The sequence below is a fragment of the Dipteris shenzhenensis genome, chromosome 31 (genome assembly GCF_047967505.1).
Source record: "Dipteris shenzhenensis isolate YYH24624 ecotype China chromosome 31, Dip_SZ_1.0, whole genome shotgun sequence".
Classification (NCBI taxonomy): Eukaryota; Viridiplantae; Streptophyta; class Polypodiopsida; order Gleicheniales; family Dipteridaceae; genus Dipteris; species Dipteris shenzhenensis.
The window spans coordinates 16,240,115-16,260,178 of record NC_141626.1 but is presented as its reverse complement, the minus strand read 5'-3'; the positions used below and the strand labels follow the sequence as shown (position 1 = coordinate 16,260,178).

The 20,064-nt window shown below is 41.8% G+C and overlaps 1 protein-coding gene across 1 annotated transcript in view; it reads left to right on the top strand.

Moving 5' to 3' along the window:
• Window positions 1-17,179, top strand: part of LOC147881105 (DNA-directed RNA polymerase 1B, mitochondrial-like) — a 94,298-nt gene extending 77,119 nt beyond the window's left edge. The window contains exons 12-19 of the mRNA XM_087370260.1: window positions 4,878-4,962; window positions 5,053-5,205; window positions 5,304-5,378; window positions 5,497-5,586; window positions 5,699-5,749; window positions 14,119-14,233; window positions 15,292-15,395; window positions 16,903-17,179. Coding sequence (XP_087226386.1) covers window positions 4,878-4,962; window positions 5,053-5,205; window positions 5,304-5,378; window positions 5,497-5,586; window positions 5,699-5,749; window positions 14,119-14,233; window positions 15,292-15,395; window positions 16,903-17,013 — 784 coding nt within the window. The 3' untranslated portion in view covers window positions 17,014-17,179. The remainder of the gene's footprint in view (window positions 1-4,877; window positions 4,963-5,052; window positions 5,206-5,303; window positions 5,379-5,496; window positions 5,587-5,698; window positions 5,750-14,118; window positions 14,234-15,291; window positions 15,396-16,902) is intronic.
• The last annotated feature ends 2,885 nt before the right edge of the window (window positions 17,180-20,064 follow it).

The following is a 20,064-nucleotide window of genomic DNA, read 5'->3' as shown; positions in this document are numbered from 1 at the left end:
AACACAAAAGCCCCAAATTTTGTTGACTTGAGTGATGACATGGCACAATGTGACAGTCCTAAACCTGAAATTAACTGAAAACTTCAATTTTTTGAAAGATTTCTGTTGTCAACCTTGTCCAAAATATTGTATTGACAGGTTGAAGGTCCATATGTCAAAAGCCCTAAATTTTCGTGTTGGAAATTAGGGTTTGACAGTCAAATACTGTCACAATGCAGTAGGTTCAGGAAAGGGGAGGCTGTAGGATCCTGTAGAGAGCAAATTGGACAACTCTAGAGAGGCTCCTAAATAACTCGCGTGGAGTAGGCGCTTGCTGTAGATGAGCATTCGCCACTTGGAGGTGCCTCGAAATAGAGCCTAGTGCAGATTGCGAGCTGAAAAATTGTATCCAGCTGGTCGCCTAGCCAATAGAAGTACCTGCGATGGAGATAGAGTTCCCAGCAGAGCAGCAGTAGCAAGTCGAGGTGAAGGAGCAGCTACAGGTTGGCTGAAACTGCCTGGAAAGGCTTTGAGCTAAGGATGTAGCTGCTGGAAATCCCTATGGACAGACGCCTGTGAAGTCGTCGATGAAAAACTCCTGGAAGTCCCTGGAACAGCAGCTGTAGGAAATGTGCGGTATCCGTACGTGTCTGTACGGACGTCCGTACTATTGTACGGACTGTACGGAGAAATGGCGCATGATAGTAGATCTATTGAACGATGGAGCAGGTCCAGCACAATAGGTGTACGGGCAACTAGTACGATATGTACGGAAAGGGTGCTTAGGGGTAGGTACAGCACTGTACGGCAGGTGTACGGGCAACTAGTACGATCTGTACGGAAAGGATGCGTAGGAAGAAGGACCTGCTCTGATACCACTGAAGGGTCGAATGAGAGAGAGAGTGCAGATAGCAAAGGGTCGCAAAAGAACACTCGTCACGTAAAACTTAGATAAACCAAAAACAAAGGAGTACAAGGTACAAGTACCTAGACCTAGGACTAAGTGTCCTAGGTGTCACATAGGACTAAGTGTCCTATGTGGCCTAAAAGACAAAAACACTATTAGTGTCTTTATTTATGCCTACAAGGCACATACCATGGCCTATAGGGCATCACTAGAACCACCAGAGGATGGCCTACAACAAGGACATATCTAGATGATGATCTTACACTTCTATAGCAAGAACACTGCAGAGAAGGGATGGTTCGAGTCATGGCAGCAAGGCAAGAGGGGAAATGGGCTGGTTACAGAGATGGCAAAGTCATCATGAGGGAAAGGCCAACAAGGGAGGAAAGGGATATAGAGATGTAGGAGACACATGATGGTGTCGGGCTGACATGATTGTGGCAACATGAGATTGAGCTAGAGGAGCATTTTGCTTCTAGATGTCCCGTGTACTATGAGATTTGAGGTCATGACCACTGTCTTATCAGAGATGGATTCGGACCCCTCTCCAAGCCTCTTGGTCCACCTCAGATCAAAGACGTTTGGCAACCTTGATTCAGAGCCCTATGACACAGAGACCAATTGCTTAGGGCACGTAGACGAGATTCGGGTGCCCAATCAGACTCTATCGAGAGCGTGATCATTGGGTTCTTTTAGTCGGATAGCACGGACCAACTGTCTCCCAAGGAGATGCAAAGTCGAATCCAGAGTGAGATACGACAAATCCATCAATGTGTCGATGCATAGATCCGGCTTTGGGGGGCACAACCAATGGATGTGATGTTTGACGGGGAGCTATGGCTAGGAGACATAGCAGACTACCTCTATCACAAGTTTCATGTTGCCATAGCACCATAGCATTGGAGTCTGTCTCTATTAAGGCCGCTAATCATTCTCAGCCGCCCGATGGACTTAGTCCCTTAGTCAGCATACATAGGACCACTGTGACACCATTATGTAGTTCTGATTTTGCTCGTGGGCTCAGATACCTTGTAATAGTGTTTGTGTTTGTAGTCATCTTGAGTGCAAATGCCTACTTAGAGGCCTCACCCACTCAGCTCATTGTATTTGGTTTTTTAAGTCTCATAGACCCTTTGATCTTATAAACTTTCTTTCATTCCTTAGGAGATGTAGATCCCAAGAGATATGATCTGGGGGGTGATGAGTTTATATGAGTCAGTCGGAGGGAGAGTATGCGCCCTAGAGGCTTGTAAGACTGGATTGCGAGCATGATCGGAGTGCAGCAAGGATAGCTCCTCTCATTGACACTATTTGGACTCTACATTGATGAGATCACGGCTTTCATTGACCCTCTAAGAAGTGAGACTAAAAGCGGCAAGACACATGAAGAGGCTATAATAAATAGAAAGATACATGAGTGCTGGTATTGTGAATATTCTTTCTATCTTAAATGGTGCGTTGCCCTATCAGCTAGATTTAGATTTAGATTCTCATTGGGGAGAGACTAAAATGAAAACGTTTAGACTTCACAAGCAGTTGTAGCTTGAATGAAGAGATTTTGGACTACCTTTTGATTAGTCTTCTCCTTTAGTGCTAGCCTTCGTCATGGCTGAGTCTGCCCTTCACCTTCGGAGTGCCGACAGAAACTCAAGCGAGTGACTATCATGAGATTGAAACTGCACTATGTTGTGTTTTTAGAGGATGAGTTTGGGAATGTTCCTGGATTTATCTAGGTATATGCTTTTGCCGTATTAGCGGACATGCAAATTTCACCTTGTGAAGTTTTCGTCCAAGTTGCGGCCTGGTGGTATTGTGATAATTCTTTCTATCTTAAATGGTGCGTTGCCCTATCAGCTAGATTTAGATTTAGATGCTCGTTGGGGAGAGACTAAAATGAAAACATTTAGACTTCACAAGTAGTTGTAGCTTGAATGAAGAGATTTTGGACTACCTTTTGATTAGCCTTCTCCTTTAGTGCTAGCCTTCGTCATGGCTGAGTTTGCCCTTCACCTCCAGAGTGCCGACAGAAACTCAGTACGAAGACTTTGTATAAATGGATGCTCAAGTATGTGTGGGTGTGTGGATTTGTATGTGTGAGAGCATATTTTTATACTATGGTCTACACCCACTGTTGGGCGCTGATGACGTCAGTGGGGATGTCATAGTAGCTAGTCCGTGCTATGCATGATGGAGTTTATGGTTTTCAACCTTGTGAGTGACTATCATGAGATTGAAACTGCACTATGTTGTGTTTTTAGAGGATGAGTTTGGGAATGTTCTTGGATTCATCTAGGTATATAATAAATAGAAAGCCAACTGTAAAGTGTCTAAAAAACTTTGGTTGCATTGCGTATGCACATGTTCCAAATGAGAATGGGAGAAAGCTAGATGCAAAATTTGTTAAATGCATTTTTGTCAGTTATGAAGAAGAGCAAAAAGCGTACATGCTGTACAATATGCAGTCCAAAGAACTCGCATTTTTTGGGGCACCTTGTGTGTGATTATCCTTATCACTATGTTGTCATTTGGAATTATCATGTTGTTTTGGCGTCAGACTAAATCAGGTTTTTCAAATTGCTCTCTACTCTTAGCCACTAAGGGTGTATCATCCTGATTTTCTAATTTCTTGCTTTGAGTTTTGGATTTATATAACCAGGAAGCTTAGGTAGTCTAGTGGTCTTCTTTTTGTATGAGACTGACAAAATTGTCCCATGAGTTGGATGGAGTGTTGAGAAGAAGTTCAACGACTTGTTGATGTCGCTTCTTCTCACCATGCATAGACAATGGTCTAGTAGGTCTTTAATTGATTTAGATGGTTATTAACAATGTGACCTAATCCGGTTAAGCTACCTCTTTATTAGGAAACTCTCTGTACTAGCATCCTCCTATGCGGTTTTTAGATGGTTGTTGAGCAGCCAAAGTAGCCACATTACCTGATTATATAGCTCATAGAGAGACACACAGAAAAATAGAAAGAAAGAACCGTCTTCAAAAGGCCTCACGGGCCAGGTTGTGGGACAATGTTGTCAAAGCTCCAATATTATGGGGGGAGGGACAAAAAATACTGTAAGTTAGATGAGAGGAGCTAACAGGCTCATGCTCTCATAAGCTTGTCTATTAATAATAATATCATCCCCATGGTCATGAACATTGAGACTCTGGCAGAACCTTGAAAAAACCTCTACAATTGCATAGGAGGACGCTAGTACACAGAACTTAGTAATAAAGAGGTAGCTTAACTGGATTAGGTCACATTGTTAGTAACTAGAGATAAGTACTTTGTCTAGTCAGTCGATTAGATGACATAACTGTTTTGCTGTCCCCAAAATGTGAAATCACTATTTGTGTTCACAGTTTTTAAAGTTTTGATGTATATTTTTCTTCATTGATTGAATTGGATTGAATTTGATTCTCCTTTTGGCTTCTTTCTCTCCCTCCTTAGTTAATGTCTTCATAGCATTGTTGTTGAAATGGACGATCTTCTAAGTCGTTACACTTTGAGATTGCTAAGGTTTAATTAACCTGCTCTTGACAGATCTTCAACGCATGGATATGGGTTTATTGTTGGAGGCATATAGCATATTGCGATGTGCACCCACCATGAAATGCTGTGATGTCAGTGGAGATGTTGCTATAGCTGCCCCTGCTTTGAGTAGTGGAGTTTAATGATTTTTGCGTTGTCCGTGGTGATTAGATCAAGAACTGCAGTAGTTTGTGATAAGTTTGGGCATATTTGTGGATTCATCCATCTATATTATATTTTAAATTGGCCAATATATATGAACAACTTGATTTGCATTCTTAGAAAGGTCACAAGAATGTATTTCTTTCCTCAAATACAGTACCATAGCAGGAATTTGATTATTGCGACGACCTCCTTTTTATGATTGCAAGCTCTTTCTGGTTTGATTTCTAAAGCGGGGAGCATGTCTTGTTTACAACTATAGTCGAGTTGTATCGTGACTGATGTTGTTCAGTCCTTATTTGCCAGTGTTAGAGGACTCCTTGAAATGGATCTTCTGAAGGACGCTTCAGTTAATCGTGATGCTGCAAATGCTAAGTTATTGTATGGGCAGGTGAGCTGTTTTCTTGTGTGAGAAGCATCTGAGCTATTTGAGGCCTCTCAACATGATAACAATATTCTAACGCCCTCAAACACCCTTTAGGTGGACAGGAAGCTTGTAAAGCAGACTGTCATGACCTCAGTTTATGGTGTCACATATGTTGGGGCTCGGGAACAAATTTTAGACAGGTTACAAGAAAGGGAGACCAAAGGAAGTAGCTCTGAGGTCTTTGCAGCCTCCTGCTATGCAGCCAAAGTGAGTATATGCTCTGGTTCATCCTTGGAATCAATTTTGATTCAATTCTTTTTTCTATTTTCAATACTTCAAAGAATGACATGTTTCACGACATGCAGACAACACTCACAGCCCTTGGTGAGATGTTTAAGGACGCAAGGACGATAATGGGATGGCTGGGTGATTGTGCTAAGGTGCTTGCATTTGGAAATGGTGTCTTGTCTATTGAGAGTTTCCTGTTTTATCTTGCCTGTATCTTACTTCTGTAAATCTGTAAGATTTTACTAGACTGCAGATTTGTTTTATGGGCAGATCATTGCATCTCACAATCAGCCAGTAAAGTGGACAACCCCCCTTGGCCTGCCAGTTGTCCAGCCTTACCGGAAGTCAGGAAGTATCTATGTATGTCCTGTTATTTTTGTGATTATGTGCTGGCTGTTCGGCGGCATGTCACATATTTATGCTTTGCTCTGCTATGTAATGTCACATTGAGGTCAGAATGAACATTTCACAGGTGAAAACGTCATTGCAAATTCTTGCTATAAAAGATTCAAATAACACCAAGGTACCGAATCTCTTTCTATTAACCCTTTTTCATTGTTAGTGAAGTTCCTGTTATCTGCTGTGTAGTGTCTTGTTTGGTATGCTTTGATAAGTTCTTAGGATGATGCTGGAAAGTGGCTAAAAATAAAGATATTTTCCTTTTAATTCGTTTTTTAATAAAAGACTTGCAATGAAATCCCCACCCCCAACCCAAAAAAAAGAGAGGAGAAAAAAGAAAAAAAGAAGAGAGAGAGAGAGTGTGATGATTTTATTAAAGTTTGCGTGAGACCCTTCAGGATCTATGGGACTGTTGATCACTATTAACAGATAGTGATCTTTTACATCTGGTGAAAGGAAATCTGATAGACTTGCTATTTGTTAAGTATTTGTTGAGATAGCTGGTGCGCTAGTCCGAGAACTTTGTTGCGGTGTTCCAAGACTTCTTTTGAGTATCTTCCTAGCTTTTTGGGTGGCTGTTCCAACAGATTTTTAAGGTTGCTTCTACTGTTTGCACTAGTATACTGTATAGAAACTTTCTCATTTCCCAATTCCATGGGTGTGCCTTCTTGCAATTATTTCTGGAGCCTCCCTAAATTCTTCTTTCTATCTATAATTCCATTTGTAATTGTTTGCAAATTCCAGCCTCAAGTATTTATATGCGGTGGCTTCAATGACTCCCCTTCTTCTTTCTTTCTATAATTCCATTTGTAATTGTTTGCAAATTCCAGCCTCAAGTATTTATATGCGGTGACTTCAATGACTCCCCTTCGAAAGTGACATAAATTTGTTTGTTGCGAGTCCCAATCATCGTTACCTTAAGGATGGAGGCCCTTCTGCAATTGGCTGAAAAGAATATGCAAGATGCGTGAAGACATAGGGAGCGCTTACTGAGACGGCAAAGACAAATGGACACACAGATAGACTCATCAGCCAAATCATACAGATCACCACATCATGGGTAGTCGACGAGATAGAGATTCAAAGCCAGTGACACAACACACTCGACAGAGGTATGACACATAGATCATGCACACTTGGGGACATCCCTTCTATGATCAAGACTGGGACACGACTGACAGGGTTTACAGTGGCCCTTGTTAGACATAGAACCATTGCCAAGAGGCCACGTCAGACCGCACCCACAGATAGCCGCCAACGTTCTTTGGCCTCATACCAACACAGCCCCACCTGCCATTGGGTCCATCATGACTTGCACTCTTGGACCTCCAGTATGTGTTGTATCGGTCTAGACTTGGCATTGGAACATATGTGATGATGATGATGATGTTGTTGATGTTATGATGATTTGATATGGAGTACTGATGATATTATGACTATATAGTACCTACCCATGTAGCATGTGTGATGATGCTCGTTCTAGTAGCTCCTCCCCCACCCTTTCAGCTTGTTGTATCAGGTTTCTCATAGTCTCAATGGACCCATCAGTCTTTTTAAGACTCTAGTAAACCCTTTCTCTCTCTCTCTCTCTCTCTCTCTCTCTCTCTCAACATTGAAGGGGACGACACAAACTTAGATGATGGTCTCATGCTCATGCAATAGGAAGAGCATTGGAGGGAGGGATGGTCCGAGTGATGGCAGCAAGACAGAAGGAAGTTGGCTGCATACAAAGATGCCAAGGTAATTACTCGAGAAAGAGGAGAGAGGGGGCACACAATACATGATAGTGTTAGGCCTATGGGACGGGGATATAAAAATGAATTGAGCATGGGTGTGTGGTATTGCAATGGTAGCCTTTGGTTGATCCAAGGGGGTTCTCAGAGACTTGCATTACAGTCAGTTTTAGTGCGTCGATGGCATTCCATAACCTTGGACGTAAATTTCTCAATATCCTAAAAAGATCAAGGAATAAGCAGCAAACAAAATTCCACCTATGCCATGAAAATAGACTGCACTATACAAGGCTTTCCCTAACCTGCATACTTTGGGATCCTGATGCCCTTCTGAGCCAATAATTTTACAAATTCATTTGACATGTATCCCCCCCCCTTCCCTCTTGCGGTACAAAATGTAGGCCATTCTATGGGCTATCCATAGGTACCACTCATTCCTTGGTATGTGCCTTGTAGGGCTAGTTATAGTCAGTTAGGTCAGTTAGTATAGTTAGTGCATGTGCCACTTGGGACAGTTAGGACACTTAGTCCAGTTAGGGCACTTTACCTTAGCGTTTTCTTATATTGGCTCTCTCTTGAGCCTACTACGCTCAGTTTTGCAGCAATTTATTACAACAACTCGTTTTTATCTTCTCTCCCTCATTTCTTGAGCTTCCATTGCGTGCCCTCGCCTACTATGGTATTAGGGTAAAGGGGCTAGTAAAGAGGCGGGTGCCTTTAAAATGTCACCACCCTCCCCTATTTTCTCCATGGAAAGACCCAATAAAGAGGCATGAAAAAGGGAAAATATGCTTAGGTGTCAAGCTCTTATGAAAAGTTAAGATAGTCTAAATGTGGCACAGTACTAGCCCACTAGTGCCTTTAGTATTGTGTATGTAGGTTTTTCACCAAGTTAATATTTTTCTCTCTTTAAAAATAAATAAATTATATTCTTTCTCTATTTCCATTCATGCGATGCCCTTACATTTTGAAAAACATTAAAAAAACTATAGGCGCAGCTCCTTACACTATGAAAAAGATAGGGGTGCACAAGACTGGCCCCTTTACCCTGGAGCAGGTTGGGGATCCATTCCCTCAGCCATTGGCAGCTTGTGCAAGCTGTTTGGCAGCCTCTTGAGCTCTCATTCTTGCTGGTCTGCTGGTTTTCTACACACCCGTGAGCATCTATGGCCTCTCCAAGCTCTTCCATTGCGAGAACTTCGCATTTGGCACGTGAAGATTGCATTTTGGAGCATCTGTTGCGAAGGGCGACCCATTTCGGTTCATTTTCTGTCACCGTCTTTACACATGTGGTTCCTGTCAGAACAGCATTTAATGCTGTACGGAACAGATTTGCCTGCATTTAATGCATTTATGACACGGGACCTGGAAAACATAATTTAATGTTGTACAGAAGCATTAATTACTGGTACAGAATAGTACAGACCTGATAGTTACTGTACGGACCTGCTGCATATGCATTTACTGCTATACGGCCTGCCTTGAGGTTTGTGCTATCGTTTTCTAAGCTTTTTCCAGCCTTTCAGAGCTGTCTCTTGCTGCATGCCAGTGTTTGAAGACTTTTGGAGCTTGCTGCTGTGATCCGGAGGCTTCTGCTTGAGCCAATTCCTTCTCATTTGGCTTCCCCTTGCCTTGTGCTGCGAGCTTCCCTCCATTGGATCACCCTCCTTTCATTTCGAAGTGTTCTCCTCCTCGTGGGAGCACTTTCTCTTGCTGTAACTCTCATTTCCAGCCCTCTCTTGGCATCTCTCTTTGCCATTTGCTGTCCTTTCCGCCTCTCCTTCAAGGGTGAATCTCTTTGCTCACATTCGGAGCCTTTTCCCAGCTGTATTATCGGGCTACATCATTGGGTAAGCTTCTATTGCCTTGGTTCTTCCCGATTTCTGCAAACAGTCCTTTCTTTGCTTCATTTGCTTTTTGAAAAGGCCTTTTGTTGCCTTGGAAGGCCTCATGTTGCCTTTTGGGGAATTTTGAGTCTTTTGCAGTGAAAATCTTTGAAGCTTGAGTAGAGTTTGGCCTTTTGATTTTGAAAGGTTGCCCTCCTCTCATTTGCCTTGCGAATTGGTGCTTTTGCCTTGAAATTCAGCACTATGACTAGCAGCAAGGATGATTTGTTTGGGATGCTTGGGGCCGAGGACAAGCTTGATGGCACAAATTACCCCATGTGGGGATACATGATGGGGAATGTTTTGGTTACCAAAAATTTGTGGAATATTGTTTCAATCACTGAGGTCAGTCCTACTCGTAATGATGCTTCTGGTGCTACAGCTACTCCCTCTTGTACTATAGGTACTGGCTCAAGCTCATGTGGTGATGGGTCTAATGCTACTTATGGAACAACTGCATCTTCTACTATAGGTACTTTGCCTCCTAGTCCAAATCAGATTCAATGGGATGGACGTGATGCCAAAGCACATGCCTTGATTGCTCTTTCGGTTAAAAGAGTCATTATCCCTCGTATCCGGTCTTGCAAGACAACAAAGCAACCATGGGATCAGCTTGCATCCCTATATCAGGTGTGGAATGAGGCACGGGTTGCTTATCTCCGCAAGCAGTTGAAGGACTTGAAGCCTGAAGAGGGTGGTTAAATGGATGCCTATCTTACCAGTGTGAAGGATTTGAAAGAGTAGTTGGCTAACATTGACGAGGTGGCTTGTTTCTAATATCCTTGATGGGTTGCTTGACTCTTATCAGGACTTTGCTACTACATTGAGGTTGGTTGTAGGTGGCAGTGCCAACCATTATTTCTTTGACCAGCTCGTTGCCCTCTTACTTCAAGAGGAACAAAGCCGTGCAAACCGCAATGCTTCCATGAGTGATCAGTCTTTGTTGCCCAACATAAAGGGCAAGGATTCAGCTGGTAAACCCCCTCATTCAGATGCTGGTCACTCCCATGATGCTTCTTGTTTGGGGGATAAGAAGAAGAAAAAGAGATGCAACTATTGCGGGAAACGTGGACATCACATTTCAAATGCTTGAAGAGAATTCCATTTGAGAAGAAGAAGAAGAAAGCTTGCTTGGTAAGATGCACCGTTCTGCGTTTCCCAAGGATGGGAGAGTCGGTGCCTCATGCAAGTTGTATTTGGTTCATAGTGATGTTTGTGGAACCATGTGGGTTGCAATTCTTGGGGGATTCTATTATTTTGTCACATTCATTGATGACTTCACCAGGTACACTTCGATGTTTGCTTTGAAATCCAAATCTGAAGATTTTGCATGCTTCTGGTATTTTATTGCCTTGGTTCAGAATGAAAGCGGACTGAAAATTGTCCACATTAATACAGATAGGGGGGGTGAATATATGTTGAACGAATTTGCTGATTGTTTGGCCTCATGTGGCATACATCATCAGTGCACTGTGCCTTATAGTCCTCAATAGTATCCCGTGGCTAAGAGAAAGAATAGACCAGTCATGGAGATGGCCATGAAAGGAAAGCACTTGCCTAACAAGTTGTGGTTGGATGTCGTTATGTCTGCAAATTACATTTTGACCAGATGTCCCACCAAGGCATTGAAGACCATTACACCTTATGAGACTTGGACAGGACGTAAGCCCAAGATTTCTCACACGAGGACTTTTGGATGCTTGCCATATGCACATGTGCCTTCTCAAACGCGCACAAAGTTGGATGATAAAGCTGTCACCTGCATTTTTATTGGGTATAGCTCAGAGAGCAAGTGCTATAAGTACCAGCCCCGCATGGGCAAGTGTTTTGTCAATAGGGATGTTTGTTTAATGAATCTTCCTCAGTTCAATATTTTGACAGTGGTGCATCCATGCATATTTCTTCCAAGAAACATCATCATTTGGAATTTTTGTTAATGAAGTCACGAGAGGGCATTGTTAGGAATTATTCCAAGTATATACAAGGACTGTTACACAGGTTCAACAAGCAGAATTGTAAAACAACTTGATGTTGCTGGACCATTCACGCTGTTAGGTTCTAATACTCACGTTGAGGTGTCACGAGTGAGTAGATAGTTGCACATCACGAAGCTCACTTGTTGGTATGTATAAAAATGCATTTTGAGATATTTGTAGGCCACCCAACCTTCTAGGATTGTTTTATTTCAGGGGGGGAGTGACTCTCAATTTCATGTATTCGGTGATTCAGACTAAATCCTTCTCGGATTTTTGTGAATCTATTGCTAGATTCTAGAAAATCATTCCATACTTACTCTTCTCTCCCCTCTTTAAAATAATAATAGGGCTGCCGTGACCTGTATCAAAACCAAAACACCTTGGCCTTGAAGGAGAGCTATGGGTGGAAACTCCATCAAGTATACGATTGCTCAATGCCAATCCTAACATAAGGCTTACTCTTACATTAGCCACATTTCATATAATAAAAGCGATTCTTATCTTGAATTCGTCTTCTAACATCTGTCCTTGCTTATGCAAACATAGGAATGCACACCCTCATCTATGTCTGACAAGATGCATTAATGAGGTCTATTTCTATCCTATAACACACCTGCCAACTCCAAGCAATGCATGTAGCAAGAACTCCATAGTTCATTTATGACTGATACCCAACATTTCCTTACTGCGTGCTTAATCCAAAGTACCAAAGGAATTGAGAATAGGAAGCTCTCTCAAATTGAGGTTCAAGTGAGCCAACCCTGATTGAGATATGTCACTGTAGTGACATAGTCATGTCACCTTAGTGATTCATAAAGTCAAAGCTGGTTTCAGGTTCCATCAGAGTTCTTCCTTCATCCTCCTTGGATGGTCTTGCAGAAATTTTATGAACCATCTATCAAAGTTTGGATTGCCCTAAGTTTGCTTGTAGTGATTGTTGAGCCAAAATAATAAAGCATCTTCTAGCAAAGCAATCCTACTTGACAATGTATGGGCCGCTTGGCACGACAACTGCTGTGTCATCCAGACTTCCAATTCTATGGGATCCACCTGTGAGGCCTCTTCTTCAACCTCTATTGCTTTTAACCATAAACTTAAGTCTACAGAATTTAACCCTGCTTGGGTTGGTTGGTTTTTTTAAATAAAACAACCACACTAATCAAATTGAAATATTCAAGAAAATATAACACTCCCAAACTTTCTGCTATATAGGCATATATCAAGCTCCAAAACTGTAAGCTACAAATCACCAATATTTTCACTATGCTAGGGAAATTCTTGCACCCTCAAGTAATGGGGGGAAAAAACTACGCTGCAATAAAAGAACTCAGAATTCATCAGCTCCCCATCGTGTGCCCTTCTCTTCGTAATCTCTATCCCCTCCCCCCGCCATCCTCTATTGACTCCTGGGACTTTATCTGAATGCCTTCATCAAGCTGTACTTCTTGGATGTACAACAGCAAGCATAAGAGCCTCTAATTAGCAGTAAAATAGGCCGTACTTCTACATCTATGTGGTCATATGGGTGCTCGCAATCAATCCATACAGCGATCTTCAATCAGCTCGAGATGTGGCCGTACAAAAGGGCATACAATAGGGCCATACATCTAGATGTGACAGGCCACACACTTCTCTTCCATTCCGTACAGATTGGAATCCATTTTGGAACAGTTCAACTGCTGTCTGTACTGTGCTTGGACAACAATATTAGCTATTGGGTTTCCTCAGCAATCTATACTTGGTTTCTAAGGCAACTTGCCTTCGTTTGGCGTTGCTTCATTTCAAATTTTATGGCAGTCCTTTCCTGGAAATTTTTAGCTCCTTGAGTCCTTTTATCTTCCCTCAGCCTAAGAATCACTCAGGATGAGAATGTATGATGGCACACATGCTAATGACAGATTTAAATGCTAGGCAGAGGGCAAGGGGAAGCAGGGATCCCCAGAATAAGAAAGATGGGCAAGAACAAGCGTCTTTAGTTTCAAAGAAGAAGAAGAAGAAGATCAAGGGCACCATGCCAGGGAGTGCAGGAGAAAGCACAACAAAGAGAAGCCTGAGGAGGCACCAAGAGCAACAAAAATGTTAGCATTGATGAATTGTTTCTCATCGTTGAGGAGATACCCATCATTGCAAGTGTGTATCCAAACCAGAAGATGCATGGTATATTAACAGTGCTGCCACCAGTCACATGATCAACCAATGGGAGTGGTACAGCTTGATTAGACTAGTGGATTGGAGTTCTTCAGTCACATTTGGTGACAATTCAAGAATTCAGGTGGAGGGGATCGGCAGTGTATTTTTCATCACCAGGTCAGGCTACAAGTGCATTGCTCTCTGATACGATGGGTAAGGTTGGATGTCAATTATTACCAAGCTTATTTGGAGGTTTTTTCTCGAATGTTTTCTGTTGAATGGTTGCTTTGAGATAAGCTGATTCACCTTTCCATGTTGGTAAGGAGTCTTTAGGTATGTCTCATACAAAAAGAATGTCAAGAAAGACGATGTTCGAAAGAGACAGGTTTATATGAACTTCAGAGTGCATGTCAATGGCAAATGATCGGGAATCGAGAAAGGGAACTGGAAGCATATATGTCATCTGAAAATTTGGACTAATATAGTTCTAGATTGTGTGCACGCAGCAGCTTTCTGAGTGTGTCTTGTAAGTGGTCATTGCCGGCTAATATTATTGTGTATGGATCTGCATAAACCAACTATCATCAGGCTCTTCAATAATATATGTTGCACATTGCTTTTTTTGGATCCCTCTTGGTGTGCACCTCAGCTTGTGTTAATTAAATTATATGGTATTGAATGAGTGTAGTACTTTTGTATTTTTCAGCTGCAAATTACTTTCGTGCTCATGATTCTTATCTTATTTTCTAATTATTTTGGCTATTTCAGGTTCTAACAAAAAGACAAAAAAGTGCATTTCCGCCCAATTTTGTTCACTCATTGGATGGCACTCATATGATGATGACTGCCAATGCTTGTAAAAAGGCCGGCCTTACATTTGCTGGTGAGGAATCTGGTGCTTGAGCCTTGCAGAATGTTTGAGGAAATGTAGACTGCTTGTGGATTAGCCTTCTCCCTGAAATCATTGACAACGTTCCTTCTCTTCTCTGGAGGTTTGACAGATATGCAGCATGAAGATCTTCCTTCATGTGCATCTTCACGTTTGTGCCTATGCTTGAATATTTTATGTATTCAGTGTTGTTGGGTTCTAATCAGGCCGAAGGAGATTATATTATGGCGAGTTCATATTCTCTACAATTCTGCATGACGATTGCATGAAATTAAAAATTTATTTTTTGCTTTGTTTTATGTGGTGAGTTTCAGGATGATTCTTGATTCTTGATGGTATTTATGGTAATCTTGGTAGAGAACCACAGCTTTCATCGTATGTTATCTTGTTGTATGCTGTTTTTATAGCATTAAAATTCTGGTCCTGAAGGTAATTCGATTTGGGGTTTAGGGAAGACATCCGTGGGTGAGGGCATGGTTGTTCCATTTAGAATTTGTTTGAAAAAAGAAAGAACCAAATATGGCTAAGGAGGATGTGAAAAAAGAACCAAATATGGCTAAGGAGAAGGAAATAAGCATAAGCATAGGCAAATGCTTATGAGCATAAGCATAGGCAAATGCATATGCTTATGAAAAGAAAAAGAAAATAGGATGAAAGAGAGGAAATAGGTTTCTTCTCTCTTTGTTCTCTTTTTTCCTGTTAAGTATACAAGGTTTATAATTTTTGTGATCATCATTATTTTCCTTTTCCTTTTCTTCTTGAAATGAGAAAGGTTTCCTCTTGGCAGTGCACGCCCTACTTTGTTCTGGAGGTGTATATGACATTGTAACTCATTTGCCGTTTACTTTGACTTTTATGTGGAATTTTTATATGTTAGACCTATGGGCGTCGAAACATTGATTAAAATTTGTATGTGGGAAGGATAGATTGCATTGCTGAGGGTTGTCAAATGATGTGGCAATATGATTGTTTCTGTGGCTGCAAGTTGATGAAACCTATTGGAAGAGAAATATAAAATGAAGTAATAAATTATATTGCTTTGATTTTTGCAGGTGTGCATGATTCCTTCTGGACACATGCTGGGGATGTGCAAAGGATGAATGTCATTCTACGGGAGAAATTTGTGGAGCTATACAGTCAGCCCATACTTGAAAATGTGAGAATCTTTGCATCCTTTTGTTTGTTAGTTTCACTTTCAGGTAGAAGATAAAATTGGGGGTCAAAGGGGTGCACGAGGGGGAAAGAGGGAAATGAAGCAAAAGGAGGGGGGGGGTAGAGCAGTTATGTGTGTATAGCCTGTGTAGGTCAGCCTGTGGCTAGACAGTGAGTTTACGTCCTTGCCGAGTGGCAATATTTCATCATTGCAGGCCCTCTCCCATTCAAGCCTTTGGGAACTGGGCACACAACAACCTTAATACTTCTGATGCATTCTAAAATACTCTTGGTACCAATGGTAAGTTCGTTTGCCGTGCCTTGAAGCACCTAAGTCCTGTGCGTGAGGTGTGTGAAGCCTGTGGATGAGTAAAAAGTACTGCATAGAGGGGAGAGAGGGAGAGAGAGAGAGGGGGGGGGGGGGGGGATACATACTCGTAATTGTAACATGGCATCAAATCAGGAGATCAAATAACCTGTCTTCACCTCTTATAGCATAGGGTTACCTCACAATGGCATCCATTGATCATAGGTTCCAGGCCATTGGAAATGAACCGGGGGGGGGGGGGGGGGGAGAAACACATACTCTTAATTGAACCATGGCATCAAATCATAGGGTTGCGTCACAATGGCATCCATTGATCATAGTTGCCAGGCCATCGGATATTTTCCCGTATGCATTTTTGTTTTTTCCTTTTTTGTTCTATTCTTGCCTTCTACACTACATCACTATGCATGAGTGCCCCCCCCCATTCATTTTACTGCACATTTTAATCTCTTTGCTTGCATCTTATATGACTCACAAAGCAGGATTGATGACAGAAGTTCATTCATTTTAACTATATACCATATGTACATGTTCTTGCATGTTCTCATAGTCAGTTCTAGTACATACATACTCCTTAAACTCTAGACCATGAGTATATATAGAAGGCAGGAATAGAACAGAAAAGAAAGAAAAATCAAAATGCAAAAAGATCTAAATGCTTGCAAGGGTTTGGTCACCTGGCAACTATGATTAGTGATGATATAAGCTGGGAGATGTGAGCATGCGCCAGAAAGCAGACAAGTGGCCACGGTGGGCAGGATTAGATAAAGGGATTGACTGAGGCAGGCATGCGGGCATGCTGGTGTATTGAAAAGAAGAGGAGTCCCTGTGGTTCGAAGGTTATAGACACATCAACTTAGCAAGTGTAAAATTAGAGAGCCTGTACTTTAAAAGATCATGCTTTTCATATGTTACCTTGGACCTTTCTAGCTGTGATTGGAAAGCTATAGGTACAGCCTTGTGGGACTTTCTGATGGGAAGCTTTGTCCTCTGACGCCCACTTTTTCTTCTACTTTTCTACTGCAAACTCACTCATCTCAAAGCAATCAAGACACACCGAAAGTAAAAAGCTGCTTGTTTTTTAGTGATAAATGTTACAAATCTTTTGTGATATTTGTCGATGCATCTTGTTCTTTCATGCATGCCTCTAATTTTTAACAAAGTTCAATTTTTTATTTTACAGCTGTTAAAAGATTTTCAAAAGAATTTTCCAGACGCAAAGTTTCCCCCCGTTCCAAATCGTGGCGAATTTGATTTGCAGGAGGTCTTGCAAGCACAATATTTTTTCAATTAGGTTTAGGATTCCTGAAAGAACGAGAGCTCAAAGGGGCACGTTCAGCATGTAAAAGAGGCTCTAGCATTTATTCTCTTGGGTGAGGGCACTGGCACTGCCACAACTCTGATTAATGCTCAGCATGTGAGCAGAAGAAATAAAATAGTGAATTCGTTTTTTTTAATAAAAATTTGAGGAAATATGTATCCTTGTACAGATACATTGTTACATGCATGCTCTCTCCTATTGCACAGATGTCCATCTTATAGGCACGCATATATGCCATGCATGCGCAAGCACAAGCACATGTGCACACCTTGGTACATGCACAAGCTCAATTGTGTGAACAGACGTGCAAACACTTTCAGGTGAAAGACAATTGAAGTATGCACTTTATCTTGGAGCTTTGGATTATTAAAATATATGCATAATTTCACAGCATGTACATGTTTACAGACGCAAATCATTCATATAATTTGCAAAAGGTAAGTTATATGAGAGCATTGCATGAAGATGTGTGATGTAAGGAGTGAGCTCGGTAGAATGTAAAGATAACCTTAGTAGGAAGAATTGTTGAGTGTTCATGTGATGAAGGCCAGAAAGCAAGCCCCTACCAACTTACCCATGAAAGTTCTAAAAAGTGCTTAGCAAGGCTTGGAACAAGTCTTAACCATAAGTCACTAGAAACCTTCCACTAGAAAATAAAACCCCCCAAAAAAGGCCATTGAGTGACCCCAAGGTTTGTTGGGGACCAACATCCAGCAAGGGCTACATTTGACCCTCATTGAGCCTTTGGCCATTAACAAAATGTGCTGTCTCAGCACTACTAATAGTAGCACTAAGGGGCCTTGAATGCTTGGTGACAATAGGTTACACGAGGCAACCTTGAGTGAGAGATGGAAAGCATCAAAGAATTCCACGTACCCATTGGAGCAAAATCATGACATTTGCTAGGTAGAGCTTACCTTGCATCTCTAAATTTGTGATTGTATTGTGAGTATCGTACATTTACAACTTTCTCAATGATAGCCTAATCCCTTTGCTAATAGTTTAACATCGTAATGGGTTCATCAATGTGCGTGGTTGTTATGGTGTTACGTCAACTATAATACCGTGTGACCACGGTATAAGGCGGGAAGCCAGAGGGCTTGACAGCACTTGCATTAATAGGGCCTAAAGGGCTTAGATCTAGGGTCACGCCTAGGTCTAGGCATTTATGAGGTGGTGCATAAGGACTCCTAGAGAGGGCTATAAAGAGAGGAGTCCCTTGTGGGACATGTGGCACCAAAGTTGGAGGCCAAGTGGCAAGTGCTGGGCTAGGAGGGAGGATTCTAGAGGGAGCCAAAAAAAGAAAGGAGGTTTAGGGGGCTCCAAGAGAAGGGAATCCGTGGTCGGGTGGATGATTATGACAGCAGAAGCCCTCGAGGTTTGAGGACCCGCAACATTGGTATGAGAGCTTGTGTAACTGAGTTAGTCTTGGCCATCACGGAAAGGAGCCATCATCTTTATTGCTGTGAGCTTCATTGTGAAGGAGCCATCACGGGAGTATCATGTACTATTATACGTGTTGCCGCCACACAACGCTTGAACAAAAGCAAAGTAGCAAATGGAGAATAGCGAGCTCAACAAATTTTTGGAAGGTTGAAGCAGAATTGAAGAGTCGATTGGTCACTGCCGCGCAACCTACAGCAACAGTTCAGTAGCGTAGCCCAGGACAATGGGCTTTGGAGGCCACTAGTACTAGATGACAGCACTACTATCACACAAGTGCGTAGTAGGGTTGCGAGACTTAGAAGCGCTGCAAGCTTGCGAAGGCTGCGAGTCTGATTTTGTTTGAAGCGTTTTAATTTCCAAGGCTACGTGTAGCCATCATCATTACTGTGGGACCGAGACTAGAGGGAGTATCATTATTGCGGCCTTTGATTGCTAGGCTCTCAGAGGTCTAGAATCCAGGGATGGCTTACGTATTCCAATAAACAATTGAAAGTGAATCGGTGCCTTCGTCTGTTCGTGGACCTGCAGGCTGCATAAACACACAGAGATTTATTGAAAGCCACATCATTTAAGGTCTTTTGACCTTTAGAAAAAGCCACATCATCCCTTTTTTTTACCCCTCTCTAAAGTCTAAAAGCCCCCCTCTCTTTTCAAAGTCTTTTCACCCCATTCTTCTTTCCAATCTCCTTAGCCTCGCCAAACTCAAAGAAGAAGATCGAAGAACAGGCCGAAAAGTTCGAAGCAAAGAGTATAAAGAAGAGAGGGATCGGGACGAGAGATCAAGAATTAAAGGCGTGAGAGGACGCGTCTGCTTCAAAGACAAATTCAAGACCATCGAACAAATACCAAGGAAGTGGGCATCATATTTTTCTCTTTGATATAAAGCGCTTTGCTTTACATTTTCTGAAAAATATACATTTTTAAAATGACAACTCCAGAAAGGGATGGTATGAATAGGGAGGCCGAGGAAAGGGCTAGAAAGGGAAAAGCAATCGTTAGAGAGGAAATACATGAGGAGGTACAAACTGAAACTCAAGAGGATAATGTAGAAATGGAGGATATTGATTATGGTGATTATGGAATTCCGTATGCGGAATTCACTAAACTTGAAACTCGAACGTAAAATATAGAAACACAGTTAGGAGTCATTAGTGAAACATTAAAAACCCTAGCTGAAGCTATAACTAAGATAGCCGATTCTCAATCGGTATCTATTACTGAAAAATCACCGATTCTTCCTAATTAAGTTGAGAGGTCTACCTCTCGACTTAGAGAAACCTCGAACATCCTTAAGGACTTAAAACCACCAATTTTCAATGGGGAAGAAAAGGAGCGTAATAAAGATGCGATTAATACGTTCTTGCAAAAATGGCAAGACTTTCATCGACTCAGGAATACACCTCCTGAAAAATCAAGTCGTGGAAGCAAGTCTTTCCCTTGGAAATAAAGCCTATAAATGGTGGATGAGCCTCAGGGAGTGATAAAATTCCTAGATATTGGACTGAGTTTGAACAAGCCTTCCTAAAAGAGTTTTTACCGGAAAATGACTTAGAAAGAGGGTGGGAGGCTTGGGACAAT